This window comes from Drosophila santomea, chromosome 2L, assembly GCF_016746245.2.
Source record: "Drosophila santomea strain STO CAGO 1482 chromosome 2L, Prin_Dsan_1.1, whole genome shotgun sequence".
Lineage (NCBI taxonomy): Eukaryota > Metazoa > Arthropoda > Insecta > Diptera > Drosophilidae > Drosophila > Drosophila santomea.
In genome coordinates, this window is record NC_053016.2 from 12,588,005 (window position 1) to 12,605,762 (window position 17,758).

Sequence of the window (17,758 nt, forward strand, 5' to 3'; positions counted from 1 at the left end):
CTGTTAAGTTTTCTTCTTGACTTGACCAGTCGAAAAAAAGAAGGCAACCTGAAAGCATGAAGAAACTCTGCACACTCACAGATACACGCACACACACACACACACACACACAAAACACGCACACACAGAAGGCAGAGGCAACGTTTTGACCTCTTTATGAAAAAGGCCTCAAGCACGAGAAGGCTCAGACTCACACACACCAACGCACAACAAGCACGAACGGGGCTGCCATTAGTGTTTCTGCACTCACACAGACGACCGAAAAACGCTTTGCCCCAGCCGCCCCCAGCCCCCCTCATTGCCCCCATCATTTTTGTGGCTTTTTATTGCTTGATTATATAAAAATTGGCTTTTTGTATATCATATTTTGTGCACCGCTGCGGCAAATCGTTCATTTTGTCTCCCTAGAAGTACGCCAGGATTAGGGCACTTTCGATACGGAGGTGAGCTTTTTCGATTTGGCTTAAGTTTTCCTTTGATTTCAAACTGCAATCAATTTGCCAACACCTCGCGCACCAACACACGCACACAGACAGCGCACACGGTTAAAAGTTTCTGCACACACATACACCGAGCAGGAGGACTTTGGGACGCACCATCCGCTCCTTGGTCCTGCGAGGATGTTGTCAGCACAGCGCCCGAAAACGATTTGGGTTCCCTGCCAGGCGACCACGAGTCCGGAGGCCACACACGAAGCCCATGGCGGGCCGAATGTGAGCCGAGTTGAGCCGAAAGGATAACGACTTCCAGGCCGCTGGAGCATGGGGGCGAATTCAGCTGGCCAGGATCGGGTTTTGTTTCAGTGCCAGTGCCAGAGTCTCAGTCTCAGTTTCGATTTCATTTTCATCTGCTGGCTTCTACCAACGACGAGCATCGCTTCGATTTGTAATTAATTAATTTACGATGACTTCCGTTCGCACATATTTGCATTAACAACCCATCAGGACGAGCATTTCCTGCTGTCGCTCTCGTGTTTCCAGTTTATAGCATACTTTCGGGGGTACGAGAGCCGCCAAAGAGAGCGAACGCGCAGCTGTTCTCCACACCAACTCTCCACCCCGCCACCCACTCAAACAAACGCCAACAGAAAGAAAGAAAGAAATAAACGTTTGTGCATGCGTTACAACCACTCACACTCATACTCACACAGGCGCGAATACAGAACGAATACACACACACACGCGGACACTCTCCACGCACAATTGTATTTTGATTATGCCCGGTTTTGGTACGCCGCATACCTCGGATACTTCTACGCACAACAATGCCAACTCCCCGACCCCAAATCCAGTAGCTTCCCCTAATCTACCCAACGTCCCTAACCCCTCGCCACAGGATACCCGCAGAAAACCCAATCCCAATCCCAATCCCATTCAAGCCAACCCAACGCCCCACTGATAGCCGCCAAGTTTGCCGTCACATCAAATATTTATTGCGACAAGGGAGCGAAACAAGTTGGAACGAAATAGTCGAAAATGCGGAATTTAAAATTTAACTACAAGCACTGCAGAACTTTCTGAGGTAGTACCAATACATTAATGTCGAAGTCAATGAAACTAATTTAATGCCTTTAGTATAATACTCGTTAGTAGATTTCTTATTGCAAAGGTGATTAAAGTTAATCATTCCAATCATTTGATTGCTTAAAAATTTATTTTACTTACAATTCAGCTTGAGTCAACGTAACTAAGCCAGCAGTTTTGTTTATTGGATACGGCGTAGTAGCCTCGCCAAATCTGGAATTCAAAACATTTTAATCTCCCATAAGCCATTTATAATTTAATTATAATAAATTATGCAGGCCGTGGCAAGGGCAGAAATTGAACCAGCTATAAAAACGCCTGGAGGGAAACCACATCAACTCAAAACCAAAATGAATCTAAAACTGAGCGTGCTTCTTTTCATGGTTTACAACTTTGGCGTGAGGTGGTCATTTGCAAGATCGGCAGGAGAGTAAAGTACTTTAATTGGGTACACTAATAAAAGTGATGAAAATTAATTGCCTTGGAGTCTTATTAATTTTAGATAGATAGATTAAATGGAGATAGTTGCAGCATATCAACTTAGTACAGGTATCTAACAGTATGTACATGTCTTATTGATATCACTTATTTGCTAGGACCTCCTTTCCCTGAGACGAAGGTGCAGGCCATTGTCTGATTTAAGGGTTAGCACCGCGGATAGAATAGGATCGTATCTGTGCCGTCCTGCCTCGCACTTCAACTTTTCGCCTGGGGAGAGACCGAGGTAGGTGTTTAGGCGACCATCCTTGGAGACCAGTTCATCGACTGCTGGCAGCACCTTAAAGGACCTCACCACCTTCGATATAACCGTCTTCAGTTCTAGGAGCGCAAACTTTTGGCCAATGCAGTTTCGTGGTCCAGCACTGAATGGTAAATACTCAAAGGGAGCGGGTTTTTCCTCCTCAAATCGCTCCGGTCGAAAATGATGGGGATCCTTGAAGATGCGGTCGTTGTAGCCCAGCAGAATGAGAGCCAGATTGAGAGTGGTGCCCTTGGGCACCAGGCTGCCATCTAAGGAAGGAGAAAATGTAGAACTATTTTGTTTTGTAAATATATAAGATACTTACTGATATCATAATCCTTGTCGCAATATCGCCCTATGAATGGAACGCTGGGATAGACGCGCTGCGCCTCCTTGATGAACAAATCTAGATACTTCATTTGGGCGATCTCCTGGAAACTGACATTTCTGTTCATATCACTACCCATGACTTCACATTGCTCCTCAAACAATTTTCTCTGCAGTTTAAGATAATAAATACCAATAATTTATGTGGAAAAAGTATATCGAAAATACCTGAACATCAGGATGTCGCGAGAGGAGATAGACGGAGAACGAAACTCCCGAAGTGGTGGTGTCATGTCCTTCAAACATAAAGGTGGACACCTCCTCGTAGATCTCCTGCCGTGTAAGAGGACGACCATCAATGGTGGAGGATAGCAGGGTGTCCAGAAAGGCCATCTTCTTTCGTGGCAAGGATGGATCGTGCTCCTTCTGAGAACTTCCATTCTGCAGAGCATCGACTCGTTTTTCGATGATGTCAAACGTAAAGTCCTGAAGTGTCTTCAGAGTTTTTTGATAGGCTGCAAACTCAGGTGTTAAACTGAACACGCGGTTAGAGCGTTTAAATGGATGAAACGCTCTCATATTTATATTGTAGCACATGCTAAAAGTAAAATATTGTTTTAGTTATATTTAATAATGTATAATGCATATTTCAAGAACTCACTCTCTGAATGCCTGAACAATGGAGGAGTCCCGCTGCTCCATGGCATTGATGGGCACTCCCATCGCCGTGTCGCAAATCACATCCAAAGTGAGGTAGTTGGCATGCTCCTGGAAGTCAATGATAGTGTCTCCGGCACTCGCCTTCTTCAACTGGCTCATAAACTTGATGGAGTTCTCGTTCATCACCTCGTGGAAGTCCTGCAGGATGTTGAAGTGGAAGGATGGGGTGATCATCTTGCGGTGCTTATGCCACTTGCTGCCATAGCTCGTTAGGAGACCATGACCCAGCCACGGATGCAGTAGATCGTAGATGGTGGACTTTTGTATCAGTTGCTGACTGTTTAAGATGTACTGGTGAAAGATGCATATTGTGTGATTGGATTAACTTGTACATTTTGAACTAAAATCAATTCAAATGTACTTACCTCCAATTGTTTGGGATTGGTCATCACGATGTGGGCACTGTATCCGATCCAGAAGAGAAAGTTATCTTTTCCGTAGTCGTACCACCAATCAAAGAATGTAGACAGTATTTCTGTGAAAGCCAGTAAAGTGTTTGCGATTAGGATCAGTCTGATCTTTGGCCTCTCGATGCCAGCTGACTTCCTATCAGCCGGTTATAGTACAACTGATAACACCCACTAAACCATTATCAGTGCCCAGCGTAGACTGTGAGCCGAGCCTCCACGGCTGGTGTTTTGGAACTGACCTGCCGGATTTTTGCCAATCCGATTGGCGTTGCCCAAAATGGGCACCGGAGTGGGTCCATTGAATTCCTTGAGCAGTTGGCGGCGATGCGATGCCTTCCGTTCAAAGTACACCAAAGCGCACAGTGGTAGCGACAGCAGAGCCAACACAGCGAGCCACATATTGATATAAACCTGTTCTGGTAGCACCAACAACGACTGAACCGAACGCAGCTGGAGCAGATTTAAGAATCGCTTGCGCCACTCGCTTTTATAGCCAAGCCAGGTCCATTCAGCTCGCTCCGGATTGGTCCACTCACCGATTAGACAAGCGAAATCTCCCGGCTTTCCTAGTCGCACTGCAATCGGTTCTAAGGTATCTCTGTAGAATCAACACAGTCTGAGGGGTCATAGTCCACATTTACCGGCACTTTTATCAGATTGCATCCACCACGAGATCGAAATGGCTAGGAAACAATGAGTGGTCAAAAACATCACATCGTTTTGAACCTTTGGACTATGCGAAAACCAGATATATTTATCTATGGGCAAGGTCTGTTATTGTTCTTGGGGAAATAAAGTTGACTCCAGTTAGGGTATTGCAAAATTGGCATTGCCGAACATCAATGTCAGGTTTTTGAATTTGTTCTTTTTTTCATGTCTGGCTCAGTGGACTTTGTACTTATTTGTTTATCTATCAGACAGACGAACGGCAGACGGACTGAATTAGTAATCTCGTATCAGCGAGGGGCTCGCCATCTACCAGAAGTTCCGCCACCTGCCAGGCCTCCAAAAATGGTCATTAGCGATTAATTTATATGGGATAGCCAAGCATCCCAGATCTGGACACGACAGGCCAAAACAAATGGTGGAATCAGAAGCCACTAACAAAAGAGTTATAACTCTTATATGCATAACAATGGAATTGGCAGGCGATTTTCCTCAGTCGCACACGACATGGGCATATGGTTTTCGGTGGAGGCTGCTTAATAAAGCGTATAATATGAGAATTAATCAAAGACCACGCATTGGCTTTTCGCCTGCGTGGGTGAGCTGGACCCGTGACACGAGTCCCCGGAGAAGAACCATCCGGAATTCCTTGCTGGGAGTTGTGCCCATGATTGGCGAGAAAAATGGGCCGCCAAACGCATGGCCCACACAGAAACATTTGCCATTTCACGATTACATCTCCATGGGCTGGCAATAAATCAAATTGGCAAACGGAGAAAAAAACAGAGAAAAGTTTTGCACACTGTGAATGGCTTTTATGGCATTTGTTTGGGGGTCTGTAATTCGCTTGACATCTCAATGCTACTGCTACTGCTGCTTAATGCTTAATGCCCAAACTTATAACGGGCGAAAATTTTAATGAATGACGTCGTCATCATCAGCAGCTGAAGCCGAGAGTGGCAAGGACGTTGGCCCACCACCCACCACCCACCACCCGCTCCCCTTTCAAGGACATGTTTGGGCGAGCGGCAGCGGGCAAACAAACAATTTCAATGAACTTTGATAAATCGCTGCGAGGCGAAGGACGAGTCCGCATATTCCGTACATACCGTATATACCGTATACATACTCGTATAATGTACGGCCGGGCATTCTGCTTGACTGGGCTTCATATTTCCGGTTCCCATTTCGGTTGCTATATTTGGTAGTGCCGCTGAATGCTCAGTGATTATGTAAATTGTTCGGCCCATTTGTAGCAGCTTCCTCTGCCGTTGGTTTTATGTTTATTTTTATTCATCGATTGCATCTATTAAAAGAATATTCCGCGCAATCCCAGTTGGCTTATGGCTTTTAACCACAACGTTGAAACGTTGAAACGTTGAAAACTTCCAGATCCACCAGAAAGTATGCCATCGAATTACCCCGACAATCGCTTCCACAAATATTAGTCGAATAAAACCAACTCTCATTCCGCAGAGTCATTTAAGTTAATTATTTTTGGGCTTATCAAGTGGGGATCACACATGTCGTATACGCAATTAGCAGGCTGAGAACGAAATCGCTGTCTTTAAACGAACAGCAATTCCCCAAACTGGCTGCCTCATTATCCCACTTTTCCGCACGTTGCCTGTTGTCATTGCCGTTGTCTTGTTTAATGCATTTTTTGCCTTCATGCGGCTAAGAGGATGTAAATATTGCGTATACGCCACGTTGTGAGCACGCAATGCTGCATGGCATGTTTGGCCCTTTCGGAGGCAGAGAGAAATGGCTGGAAATAAAGAGCGATGGGTACGGTGGGCTCTATACTTGACTACAAATTTCAATTTTTCTCAACAGTTGAAGGAATAATAAAAAAGAAGTAAAATTATGTTTGCAGGAAGAAGATATTTTTGAGGATGAAAGGACCTAAAGTATTAAAATCATTACATTATTATGCACAAATATTAATATAGTTTATTAATCAATAATTCTAAATTCTAAATTGGATATTGGATATATATAAATTGGATATATAGATTTTGGAAACAAGAGGAATGTGTACCACTCTTTTTTCATTTCAGCACATTGAGTGTCCACCGTACTTGGCCAAGCCAAAGAAACCGCATTTACTGGCCACTTAAAAGAGAGAACTCCCATGTGGCCAGCCCCCAGCCATTTCCGCCCCTTTTTCGGGACTCGCAAAACTATGCAAAAGGCTGAGTAGCCACAGTACCCGCCACCCACCTTCTTATCGGGCCATAAAAAGCTGTATAGAATGTTGCAATCAGTTAATTTAAGTGCAGGCCAGGCCAGCACGAACAAAGAGAATGGGAAGCGGCAACAAAAGGAAAAATGGAAATTTCAATGCGAAAGTACATATACACACAAACGGGTGTATTTGTGTGGGTGTGTATGTCTAAACAAACACGCACATTGGGCCACGCACAGTGGGTCAAGTTCCGTTTCAAGTCCCGATTCATTCCCAAAACGAAATGAATTCGCAGTGGACTGAGCCTCAGGAAAAGTTAGGGGAAAAGTGGGAAGGCCGCATGGATTGGGAGGGGTTGGAGTGAGGGGGGAATTTTCCTCGACCCGAGGCACACACTCACACAAGCGCACAGCAAAGCACAAGTGGCTACTAATGCAAATAATTTACAAGTAGCAAATGTGGGCGGCAAACGCCAACAGCAGATTCAGCAGCAGCCAACGTCAGCAGAGACACAGAAAGGACAAAACAAAAATGGGAAAGCGAAAAAATAAAGGAAAACACACACAAAATAAACGACAGTCGACGAGGCAAAATGTCGTCAACAAAAAGAAATATAACCAAAGAGGATGGCTAGCTTGGAAGACCAGGGCCTAGAATACCCTGTAAAGTCTTGTATTTCTGAATATGTCGAAAGGTATACTTCAAATCATTATATACATATATGTATGTATGTATATATAAGTCTATCGAAAAATACTATCCAATATCACTACATTTAAAACAATTTACTTAAATAATTATTTTCAGGATAAGATAGCATTGAGGGAAACTGACCTTTGGAAGAGTATAACGCAGTAGTAACAAAAGGAAGGGAACTGGGGAGGGAAGCAAGGGGGGGGAGCCCAGGGGCAAGGGGGGGAAGGAGAGGAAAAGAGGGCAATGCTGGGAGCACCGAGACTCAAGCCAGAAGAGAGGGCTGAGCGGAAGAGAAGGGCGAGTAAAAAGGACATTATGCGTCTTTTCACATTTGAGAAAAGGACAAATTTGTAAGGACAAGTGTAAGTGAAGGAAACCGAAACAAACACACAGCCACACGCACACTCACAGATACCAATACACGTACACACGCACACACACACACACATACAGAGCGACGGCGAATGCCGCAAATGTTTGTGGCCCCGCCTCCTCCGCCCACTTTTTTGAGGCTGTTGAGGGAAAATCAATGCCAGACCATGAATCAAGATCAGGTTTTCAGAACGAATTAGGAGGACTTTTCGGTTTTGCATTGAGCGATTGATCTGGAAAAGTTTCACAGGACATCAAGTTTTAAGGGAGAAAACTAAGGTGAGAGCTAAAATTCCTGGCCACTCGTTATAGGAACCCTTGATTTGTTGGACTAAATGGATATGTTTGAAGAGGATAGCTTTCAAACGATTTCAGACGAATTTTAGTTAGAAGAGCTTCTAGGAAGACCATTCTAGTTGTTTTAATATTAGTTTTATTCTCTTCGTGTCCTTAATAAGAGTCCTTTTCTAGTGAACATAGTTATTAAAAAGCCAATTCTGAACCCTCATTAGTTTTCTACTGACAATTCTCGGAAAATTTTCTAAGAATGTTAAATGTAAGAAAAACAAACCAAACAAAAAAAACAGCTGATGGGATTGCGAAGAAAATATTTCACAGTTTATTTTTTGGCAACCCGATAGAAAAAAGCAAGAAAAAATGATCAAAAATAAATTAACTTTATTAGATCGGAAAAGCTTCATTACATACTTTGCAACGAATCTAATATACCCTTTTACTCTAGGAGTAACGGGTATAGAAAAAGGGGTACAGAGAAGGATACCATATCGGGGAACAATTGTTCGAAAAAACCCTACTAACCTACTAATCACCCAGTTGCTTCCAGATACAACACCGTTTCGGTGGAAACTGTAATATTAAGTACAAATATGAAGGTTTTTCAATTCATGAGTTAGTGCTCCCACAAAAATCCTGAAATTCTTCAATGACTGAAACAAGAAAAAGTAAACCAGAGACCGGAAAAGTAGAAAGTGCTTTAATTTTTGGCTGACTGACTTTTCACAACTTTCGCGGTAAATGGGTGTCAGGCAATCGGGTGCGGGGAGGGGGCGGTGCAGGGGCAGGGTAAATTCCGGTCGTGGGAAGGGGAGGGGATGAGGGATCGGTTCGCCCAGGAATGAGGTGGCACAGTCACTGGCGTTGGCGCGTGGAGGTAATTGAAGTGACGTTTATGAATGTCATCCGTCAGGCACTCAAGGACATTTACATACAAACACGCACACATGGACAGCGTGGCACAAACCAACACACACATGGACAGCGTGGCACACATACCCTCACACTCTCACACACTCACGCACACATGCAGGGACGCGTGAGGAGCTCGGTGGCCCCACAGATGCGAGCTTACACAGATTTTTTTGTGTCTTACACCCAGTAGTCTTTCCCTAGCTAAAGGCATGCACAATTGCTGATGATTACGACAGTGCTAAGCATTAGTACTACTAAAAAGTATTATATGTATTTTTTTACGGGTTGGAAAATTTGGAAGGAAAACTTGGAATTTGTTTAAGAACTTCCTTTTTTACTAAAACAACATCTAAACGTTAATCATAGTGTTTATAAACCTATAGTTAAAAATCGGAAGTTAATGTGTTTGAAATCACCTTAGATAAAAAAGGAGGGTAACCCATAGTCGCAATACCACTTGTATTTGCTTTTTCGCGTTTATGTAGACAAACTCACACACTGCGAGAAATCGAAGGAGATGTGGGCAAGGGACGCTCACCGAACCAATACGAACATGAGTTGTCGTCCTGCACGGAAGATGTGAGTGCAGGACCGCCATGAAATTCAACGTGCGTGTATGTGTGTGTGTGAGTGAGTCTATGTCCCTGCTGTTGTGTGTGTTTCAGTGCGGGCTTGTGTGAGTGAGACAATTTAAAAATAAATACAAGAAACTAGCACAGAACGTGATGGCGGCGGGTGGTTGGTTGGTTGTGGGTGGTTGGTTGTGGATGGTGCAGGGCCACCAGCGAGGGCAGAATGATAGATTGAGAGGAAGCCCGCAGCTGAAGTCCGCACTTACAGCTCTGCGGACTGTCCCATCCTAGCGAAAGGACTCTGAGATATGGTCCACGGAGCGACGGAGCGACGGCCATGTGCGAATCCAGCCGAACCGCTTGCTTATATAAATTGACAAAGGTTTACCCGGATCCATATATCATTGTCTTGTTTGTGACGCTGATGAGCCCAGATTTGTTTATGCACATGTCCTTTTTATCGCTGGAAAAGTATCTATGCCATCTAGTCCTACTACCGAATACTTTCCATCTCGTACCCGTTATCCTTATGCCGCGTGAATAGTTCGCTTTCGCAAATTGACAGGGCTTTCCCAAAACCATATATCAGTTGGGTATTGTTAGATAAATTTGGCAAACTTGTTTTTTCACGCCCTTCTCCAAACAAAAATTTCTTATTCATACAGTTTCTGCTTTTATCAATTATTTCGATTGTATAGTTTATTTGTTAGCTTAAAGCAATGCTTATATTAAATTTCAGAAAATACACATTCTTTTTAAACTTTTAAATTTCTTAGTTTCATTTTATATTTCTAAAAAACTGGTATTCCTAATATTTTATTCTCTAAATCCTTGTCATCTAATTTTTGCGTTGAGCTTGTACTTTTCTCTCTGATTTGAAACAATTTTCGCCCGAATGTTCCTGCAACATGTCTTTCTTTGCAGCATGTGGCATTTGTGCATTCGAAATTCGGTGACAATCCTGTAACCTTTCACCACAGCTTTCTTTTTAAATGGGCCTTTAAGTTTTCCTTTGCATTCAGTTGGCTTTTTCAAACTTTGAATGTTCGATTGTTCCGGAACTGATTGCTTTACCCATGGGAAGGCAATTTGGTCTCTTCTTAGATCTGCATCTACATATGCATACGTATATGCAAGGATGTTCCTATGTCGGGGCTATAAAGTAATATATGTGCATATATGTACATGTATCGTGGCAACCCACTTGGCTTGTCTACTAATTAAAATGCATGCAATAACCTGAAGTCTTTGTTGCCACATTCTAGCTGCTGTGGTTGTTGCTGTTGCCTTTGTTGCCACCGAGGCTGTTGCTGATGTTGCTTTTTTACTCATGTTGTCCGTGGTGTTGTTGTTGTTGTTGTTGATCTTGTTGTTGCCCCTGTGCGTAGAAGGACGCAGCAGCAACGTTAACAATTTGCACAAAGTGCTTAGACATGTGAGGATGAAAACTTTTCTTAAGGCTAACTTACGTGGCAGTGACAGAATGGGTAAGGGTAAGGGTACGGGTAAGGAAGTGCAGAGAAATCCCCACCTGGAGGGGAAAAGGATTGGGCCAGCTTAAAGGGGTCCTTCCGCCGTTTCTCTACATGCATTTAATTCCCATCTATTGATAGACTTGTTCTTGCCGAAAGCAAGATACATTTTTAATTGTCTATCAAGGGGGGGCTATTTATAAAACAAAAGATTCCGAAATGTCCTTGCTGCTGACTAATCTCAAGGGAGCGCATGGCAGGCGTACTAAGAGAGACATTGGCAGGGGTCAAAGGGCAGGAGAATGCGGATAGGGGCGGCAACTGAGTGTGTGTGTATATATGCATTTTTAATGAAATTTGCCGACGATTTGCGCTTGAAAGCAATTTTGAAGCCCAAAAACGGAGGCAGCAACAGTTGCAACTGCTGCACAGTTGTTGCTACTGCTGCAGGATCACGTGTGCAACTTACGAAAAATTAATGCAAATTTGCATAATAAACAAACACAATAAGCGGCGTGGATGGCAGGACTTGCAGGACCAGTGGCAGAATTGATTAAGTTGTTGCTGTGCAACTTGTGTGTTGATTTTGCTGGCACAATTTCAGGCTACATCATCTTCACCCTCATCTTTTGGGCATCAAAATATACACTATGCTGTTCCATAAAGTTTCTGTTCTACTGTTTTACATGTTGTTTATCACATTGTGCCTCTTCTTAAAGCCACTCTTTCAGCATTGACCTTCTGCATTTGTTTGCCCCCATATGCATGCAAATAAACAACACATATCTCACACACACGCACACACTCGCACACCCACACGGGCTAACACCGACATTGACGTCACCTTTGGTTGCTAGGAGGGTTGGGTTAAATTGCCGGCACAGAATTGTAATCAGCTTCGAGCCCAATAAACTGCATGAGTGTAAATTTCCTGAATGTAATCGCCCCCAAATCAAAATAGAGTACTCCATGGCCTTCGAGCACTTAGATGGCACAATCGGGTATTTGGGCGCTGGGCTGGGGGATTTGTGTATCAATCGCAAACGGCTGGCAAAGGTCTAAATTGGGCACGGTCAGAGTTCAACACGGAAAAAACAATGCCAATTAGGACACAAAGAAGAGGCTTCGTAGCATAACCGCTTATAAAATAGATAAAAATAAATTACTAATATGTTTCACTTTAAGTAAAACTTTATACATATTTATACATTTATTCAGGATCATACATATATACAGATTACCAAATCTAAACTATACTGTTTAACAAACGGCATGCCATTTTGTTAATGATTTCATAAGGAAAAGTGCAATTGAAATTGCATAGAAAATGATATCTTAGTGAAACTAAGCATTAAAACCATTTAAGTGATAAATAATAATCCGAAGCAAGTTTAAAATATATTTTTAAAGAAATTGATGTTTTAAAACAAAACTGTCCGTGGCTTCACTTGAAGTATCTGTTAAATTTGAATTTGAATTTGCCCGCCGAGAATTGCCCAATGCAACCCTGCTGTGCGGGCTCTCTCGTTGTGCAGTGAACAAAATTTATGTATCTAATCGGCGAGTAAGTAGTATAACAGATTGACGCAAGTCCGACTCCTTTGCGCATTATTGTACTACTGTACTTTTTAATACAATTTAGTTATTCTAAAGGAAACTTAAAATTATTTTGCCAAAGTTTCAAATCGTGGAGTGCAAATGGCGCCACCAGTTTTAAGGCAGATAATCAAAAATAAACGAGAAGAATCATGCCGAACTGGTTCGAGGCAATGCTGTGGGCGAACCAGTTCCGCCGCTCAAATGAACGCTGCGACCAGGGCTGCATTGCCACCCTCGAGCTGCACAAAGAAAAATAATTTACTCGCCAGCAGCGCATTGGCGTTTTTTCATTTTTTAAAGTGTACTTAAGAGTTGTTAATATTTTTCGCAGTGCTCGGCCCGACCACAACAAACAATAATAGCCGAATAATAGTGTGAGTGAAAATGCGGCGAGCTGCAATCGGCGCAAAACCCAAGTGTTCCGCAGCACCCAAAGCCCAAATCGAACAACTCGAAATCGGAATCAGGCGAAGCCATCATTAGCGAGACATTTGTATTTGTCTGACCCCTCAGCGGTGTCTGAGAATCTCGGAGAGCCGTCGTTGAGAGGAGTGGAGAGAGCAGAAGCAGTACAGGGCCCACAATCCAAGTCCAAGGAAGCACCACTCGACCGAACCGATATGGGTAGGTGTATACGGTTTATACAGTGTAATATGGTATATGCGGTGTACATGGTGTATGGTGTGTGGTGTATGTTGTGTGTAGGTGTAGATATGTAGACGTGAATCTCCCGATATCGGGGGGCTAAGGTGGAGCCCCGTTTCGGGGTACAGCCGATGCAGGCCAACTAGGAGCATTTGTGCGTGATGCGCGCACTTCAAGTCGCTGTCCTGCCTACCTGCCCCGCCTTCCCCGTCACTCGCCCACCGACTCGGCGAACGCAACGCCACCAGGGCTGCAGCACAGCGTCGCTAATCGGCTGCCCGTCGTTGTTATTGTTGTTGTAGGTGGCGGTGGTGGTGGTTGCAAGAACGAATTGAATATCGAACAAAGTGCTCGTAGCCGATAGTTGGTCTTGAAGGAGACTAATGAATACATTCATTTTAATGGCACTAAAATATTGATTTCGTACAATGTATTTTCAAGTAAACATGTTTACATTTTTATCTGCATATATATAAATAAATCCCCTTTTTAATGTGAAAACCAATATAAAGTGAAAAATATAAATTAAAAACATAAAAAAGGGATTATAAGTGGGACATAATATTATAAACCATAAATTGTAAGAAAATTCTACCAATTCAGACAATCAAACATTTATCTGCAAGAAGCCGTAAATAAGAATTATAGCAACCAAAAGAATAATTATTCAATTTCACCGATAGTTTGCTCAGTAAGAATCAGAACAAAAAAGTAGGAAAAAAAGGGGAGCCACTAGAACTGACTTGATTTACATATTACAAATAATATAAAATATATATTCTGTTGTACTAAACCGTATAAGTATAAATACTATAATATTCTGTCAAGTGCATTTGAAAGATCCATCCCTGGTAGGCGCATACAAACCCAAACCAACAGAAAATCAAATTTGCATTTGTTTACGTTCGCCCCTCCACTCTCTAATCTACATTTCCCATTCACAGAAACCGAGTCGATGGCTCCAAGCAGCAGTGCGGCGGCGGCAGCCACCAAACTTCTGGTGGAGATCACCACCGACGGAATACCCAAGCTGCACTGCCCGGTGTGCAACAAGGCGCTGGTCTCCCTGGCCGGATATGTGAAGCACGTGAAGAAGCACCAGCCGCCGGGCGGCTTCGAGTGCCGCCACTGCGATGCTCGGTTTTGTCACGAGGAGGAGCTGACCCAGCATGCAAAGGATGAGCACGGAGTCACCGGCGCGGTAGCTGGCCAGGAGCGAAAACCCTTCGTTTGTGAGAAGTGCGGGGCGGAGTACAAGTACCAGGAGGCATATCGTCGCCACTGCAGGACCAAGTGTGGCGAGGAAAAGCTTTCGAAGGTGAGTAGATCCGAAACAGTGGCACCGTTTGCAAATTAATATTATTTTCCCTTTCTTAGGAGGAGTCCCGACCAATGGAATGCAAGTGCTGCTATACCCGCTTTTCTAGCGCCTCCAATCTATCCAAGCATCGACGTAGTCGTCCCGACACCTGTGGCCAGCCGGAGTACGATTCGCCCGACTCATCCGATGGCATGAAGAAACGAAAGACCTTCCGCAAGAAGGGCAGAAAGAGGGACTCCGATGATGAAGAAGATACCACCACCGATGAATCGGAAGATAGCGATGATGACATTCCTCTGGCCAGTCGACTGAAGACGAAACTCAAGCAGGAGAGCCAGAACTCGGACTCGGGTGACGAGTGTCCCGACTTCGAACCCAACAACAGTGAAGACGATGCGGATGCATCCGGATTCCAGCTTCCTCCGCCGGCTATGGTCAAGGTGGAGGCCTTTGACGAAGAGGATTTCGAGTACCAGGACGCCAGCATGTATGTGAAGACCGAAAGCACCGATATCTTTAGCAACGAAAAGGATAAGCTGCTGGATGTGCTGCTCAATGAGGGCGATGGCTTAAAGCCCTTCGAGAGCTTGAAGGTGGAACAGGGCGCTGGTATACTGGACGAGATAGCGGCCGTGCCGCTAGTGGAGGTTGCGGAAGAAGATGTCTTAGCCCTTAGGGGTCATCAAATGGAAAGACCTCCCGGACCACGAAAGCGAGGCAGACCGCCAAAAGAAAAGATACCTGTGGTCAAGAGAAAGTATCGCAAGCGAAACGCACCTAGATCGCCCTCGCCTGATGATTCATCGAGTACACCAAAACGCGTAGCTAAGATCAGCAAAAAGGAGCTAAAGGAGCGCCTTAAGATGATCAACAAGATGGAGAAATCCTGGAAGTGTCCGCACTGCGTAAAAATCTACCACATCCGCAAGCCCTACGAGAAACATTTGCGCGACGACCACAAGTTAAATGAGGCAGAAATGAAAGAGATCTTTAAGGACGTGGACGTCCATGCTAAGCTGGACGAGGAGGTCTTTAAGTGTCCCATATGCAGCAAGATCTATTTGGTGGAGAAGCGCTTGGTCACCCACATGAAGGTGCATGGCGAAGATGGCAAGCTGACTTTTAAGTGCCCATGCTACTGCAATCTGTTCTTCGCCACAAAGGAACAGGCTACAGAGCATGCTCGGGCTCAGCACAAGGAACTGCTCTATTGCGAAAAATGCGACAAGTACATGACCGGCCACGACAGTCTCAAGAACCACGAACGCAATTTCCACTCGAAGAAGGAGCCGCGCAGCCAGCAGCGCAACCTCATCTGCGACAAGTGCGGCAAGAAGTTCACCGGACGCACCTCGCTCTCTGACCACGTTCGTTCTGACTGTGGCCGCCTACCGCTCTACGGCTGCAGCGTTTGCGGCAAGCACTTGTCCACCGCTGGGTAAGAAGCGAATTGGTGTAACAACTATTTGTGATTTAATGTTTCTTGAAGCAATATTAATAACGTTTCTTTCTTTCCGCAGTATTCTCAAGACGCACATGCTCCTTCACAAAGCAGACACTCCGTACCAGTGCGACAAGTGCGGCAAGACATTCAAGGTGAAGGCGCAATACAAGTCGCACTTGAAGACGCGGCATACGGACTACAAGCCGTACAAGTGTCACCTGTGTCCCAAGGAGTATCCGTACAGGGAGAGTCTGCTCACCCACATGACCGTGCACACAGGCATCAAGCGTTTCCTGTGCAATAACTGTGGCAAGCGCTTCACTTGCATCTCCAACTTGCAGGCCCATCGCAAGGTGCACGCCGACACCTGCGGCCAGTTGCCTTTGAATGCAAAGGCCACCCAGTACATGGGTGTGCAGCGCGGAAAACTCTTGATGGGCGCCAAGCCAGAGGCGGGCATGGAGTACGAGGAGACCAAGACCTTAATCGCCCAGGATGTCATCGACCGGGACATGCCCATGGCCCAGGAGCTCAACTTCCCATCCGATGGCTCAGCGCCATTGGCCACTGTGCCCCTTAACTATGCCTCCACACACCTGGTGCCACACATCGTACTGCAGACCATGCAAGCCGAGGCCCGGCGATTGGAGTAACTTCGGAACACATTCATTTAGCGATCCCACTCAATAAAGATGCTTTTGTAAACGGATGCGTATTCTACTGTACAACAAATGGGATGATAACTACATAATATCTACTTAATGACTGGATTAATTAAATAACATTGAAAATAAATAAGCTACATAAACTTGATGTAGATGAAGGTTTAACGCCATACGGACCTGTCAAAAAACATTTAAGAAAAATAAATTTCCTTATAAAAATAGGCTTTGAAACTTTCTCTTTTTCTTGTTTTAAAACGTTCACTTAATGAGTTCTTGGTAAGCTTGGTAAAGACATATTTATATTTTTTAATTTTTCTTGTCTATACATATATTCTTATATTGACTAACAGTCTTACAAACTATATTCTTAATTCCACGACTCGCTAGTTCAGTCTGAAATAGGGCTGCTGGTATCGGCCAATGGGCATCCGATCCTTGGTCCTTAGTCGACGCACTGCCTCTCGTATGAATTTTGGTTGCAGGGCACCGGATTCTCCTTGGGCCTCCATCACGTCGAGGGCCTCCTCCACTACCTCGCCGACAAAGACCTTGGCAATGCCGGACATGGCTATCACAACATTCTGGGACACGGAACAGCCGGTGATAGTTTGCATCAGACGCTTGACGGCGGCCTTGGGAAAGGCTGAGCGACGATACATTTCGTAGCGATCCAGCTGTTCCTCCGTAAAGTTGGAAACGAGAACCCTGGAGGGGAAAAGAAAGGTTTTTAGATGATTTGAGGGTATTCTCTTAAAGCTGACTTACTGCATTCGTTCGCGCTCCTCCTCCTCCAGTTCCTTTTTGGTCTTAAGCTTTTTGTGCGCCGGCTCGCCAGAGTCACCATCACCGTCCGTGTTTTTGTTGTCGTTGTCACCATCCGCATCTTTGCCATCACGATCCGCATCGTTTCCCGGATCCGAGGTCTCGCTGTCTTTCCGCTCGCCGGTAGAAGCTTGGAAGAATTTGAGGTCGACATCGTCGCCGTCGCTCAAGGAATTGTTTTTCTGCTGCGTGGGAAACAGGATTTCGTCCATTTAAATGGGATTCGGAAAGCACCAGAGTATTATAAACAAAATCAACCAGGGCTGCAGTTGTACCACATTCGTGTTTTGCAACACTTAAAAGTTCCGTAAATAAAGATATTACGAAATATCGGATAAAAATATATGTATTAATAATGATGTTAA

At 44.5% G+C, this 17,758-nt stretch overlaps 4 protein-coding genes and 1 long non-coding RNA gene across 16 annotated transcripts in view; 2 read left to right on the plus strand and 3 right to left on the minus strand.

The window, feature by feature from the left end:
• Positions 1 to 654, minus strand: part of LOC120443801 (sodium/potassium/calcium exchanger Nckx30C) — a 31,917-nt gene extending 31,263 nt beyond the window's left edge. For 8 of the 9 annotated variants that reach the window (XM_039623140.2, XM_039623136.2, XM_039623139.2 and 5 more), the window contains exon 1: positions 597 to 654. The gene's annotated coding sequence lies outside the window, so the exon portion shown is untranslated. Of the gene's footprint in view, positions 1 to 569 lie in introns of all 9 variants that reach the window. The other variant, XM_039623134.2, reaches the window with a different exon arrangement.
• A 939-nt stretch (positions 655 to 1,593) lies between these two features.
• On the plus strand, positions 1,594 to 2,601 carry LOC120458519. Of its 4 annotated transcripts, none has more exons than XR_005617198.2 (4): positions 1,594 to 1,608; positions 1,672 to 2,072; positions 2,120 to 2,247; positions 2,341 to 2,601. It is a non-coding gene; the product is annotated as an uncharacterized LOC120458519 (long non-coding RNA). The 4 variants fall into 4 exon arrangements; XR_005617200.1 differs by lacking the exon at positions 1,594 to 1,608 and having other exon boundaries at positions 1,881 to 1,958; positions 2,026 to 2,072; XR_005617199.1 differs by lacking the exon at positions 1,594 to 1,608 and having other exon boundaries at positions 1,853 to 1,958; positions 2,026 to 2,247.
• LOC120458518 (cytochrome P450 4e3) lies at positions 1,996 to 4,153 on the minus strand. Its single transcript, XM_039646192.2, has 6 exons — positions 3,962 to 4,153; positions 3,678 to 3,787; positions 3,254 to 3,603; positions 2,821 to 3,190; positions 2,591 to 2,762; positions 1,996 to 2,534 (listed from the first exon to the last, which is right to left on the minus strand). Exons 1-6 carry the CDS (start codon positions 4,119 to 4,121, stop codon positions 2,116 to 2,118), a joined length of 1,581 nt encoding a protein of 526 aa, XP_039502126.1. The 5' UTR covers positions 4,122 to 4,153; the 3' UTR covers positions 1,996 to 2,115.
• Positions 4,154 to 12,731: 8,578 nt separating this feature from the next.
• On the plus strand, positions 12,732 to 16,792 carry LOC120456111 (gastrula zinc finger protein xFG20-1). The gene is made up of 4 exons (XM_039642742.2): positions 12,732 to 13,120; positions 14,086 to 14,459; positions 14,519 to 15,900; positions 15,983 to 16,792. The coding sequence occupies exons 1-4, from the start codon at positions 13,117 to 13,119 to the stop codon at positions 16,557 to 16,559; spliced, it is 2,337 nt and encodes a 778-aa protein (XP_039498676.1). The 5' UTR covers positions 12,732 to 13,116; the 3' UTR covers positions 16,560 to 16,792.
• Positions 16,793 to 16,841: 49 nt separating this feature from the next.
• On the minus strand, positions 16,842 to 17,676 carry LOC120450022 (transcription initiation factor TFIID subunit 11). Its single transcript, XM_039632763.2, has 2 exons — positions 17,337 to 17,676; positions 16,842 to 17,276 (listed from the first exon to the last, which is right to left on the minus strand). The coding sequence occupies exons 1-2, from the start codon at positions 17,603 to 17,605 to the stop codon at positions 16,955 to 16,957; spliced, it is 591 nt and encodes a 196-aa protein (XP_039488697.1). The 5' UTR covers positions 17,606 to 17,676; the 3' UTR covers positions 16,842 to 16,954.
• Positions 17,677 to 17,758: the final 82 nt, after the last annotated feature.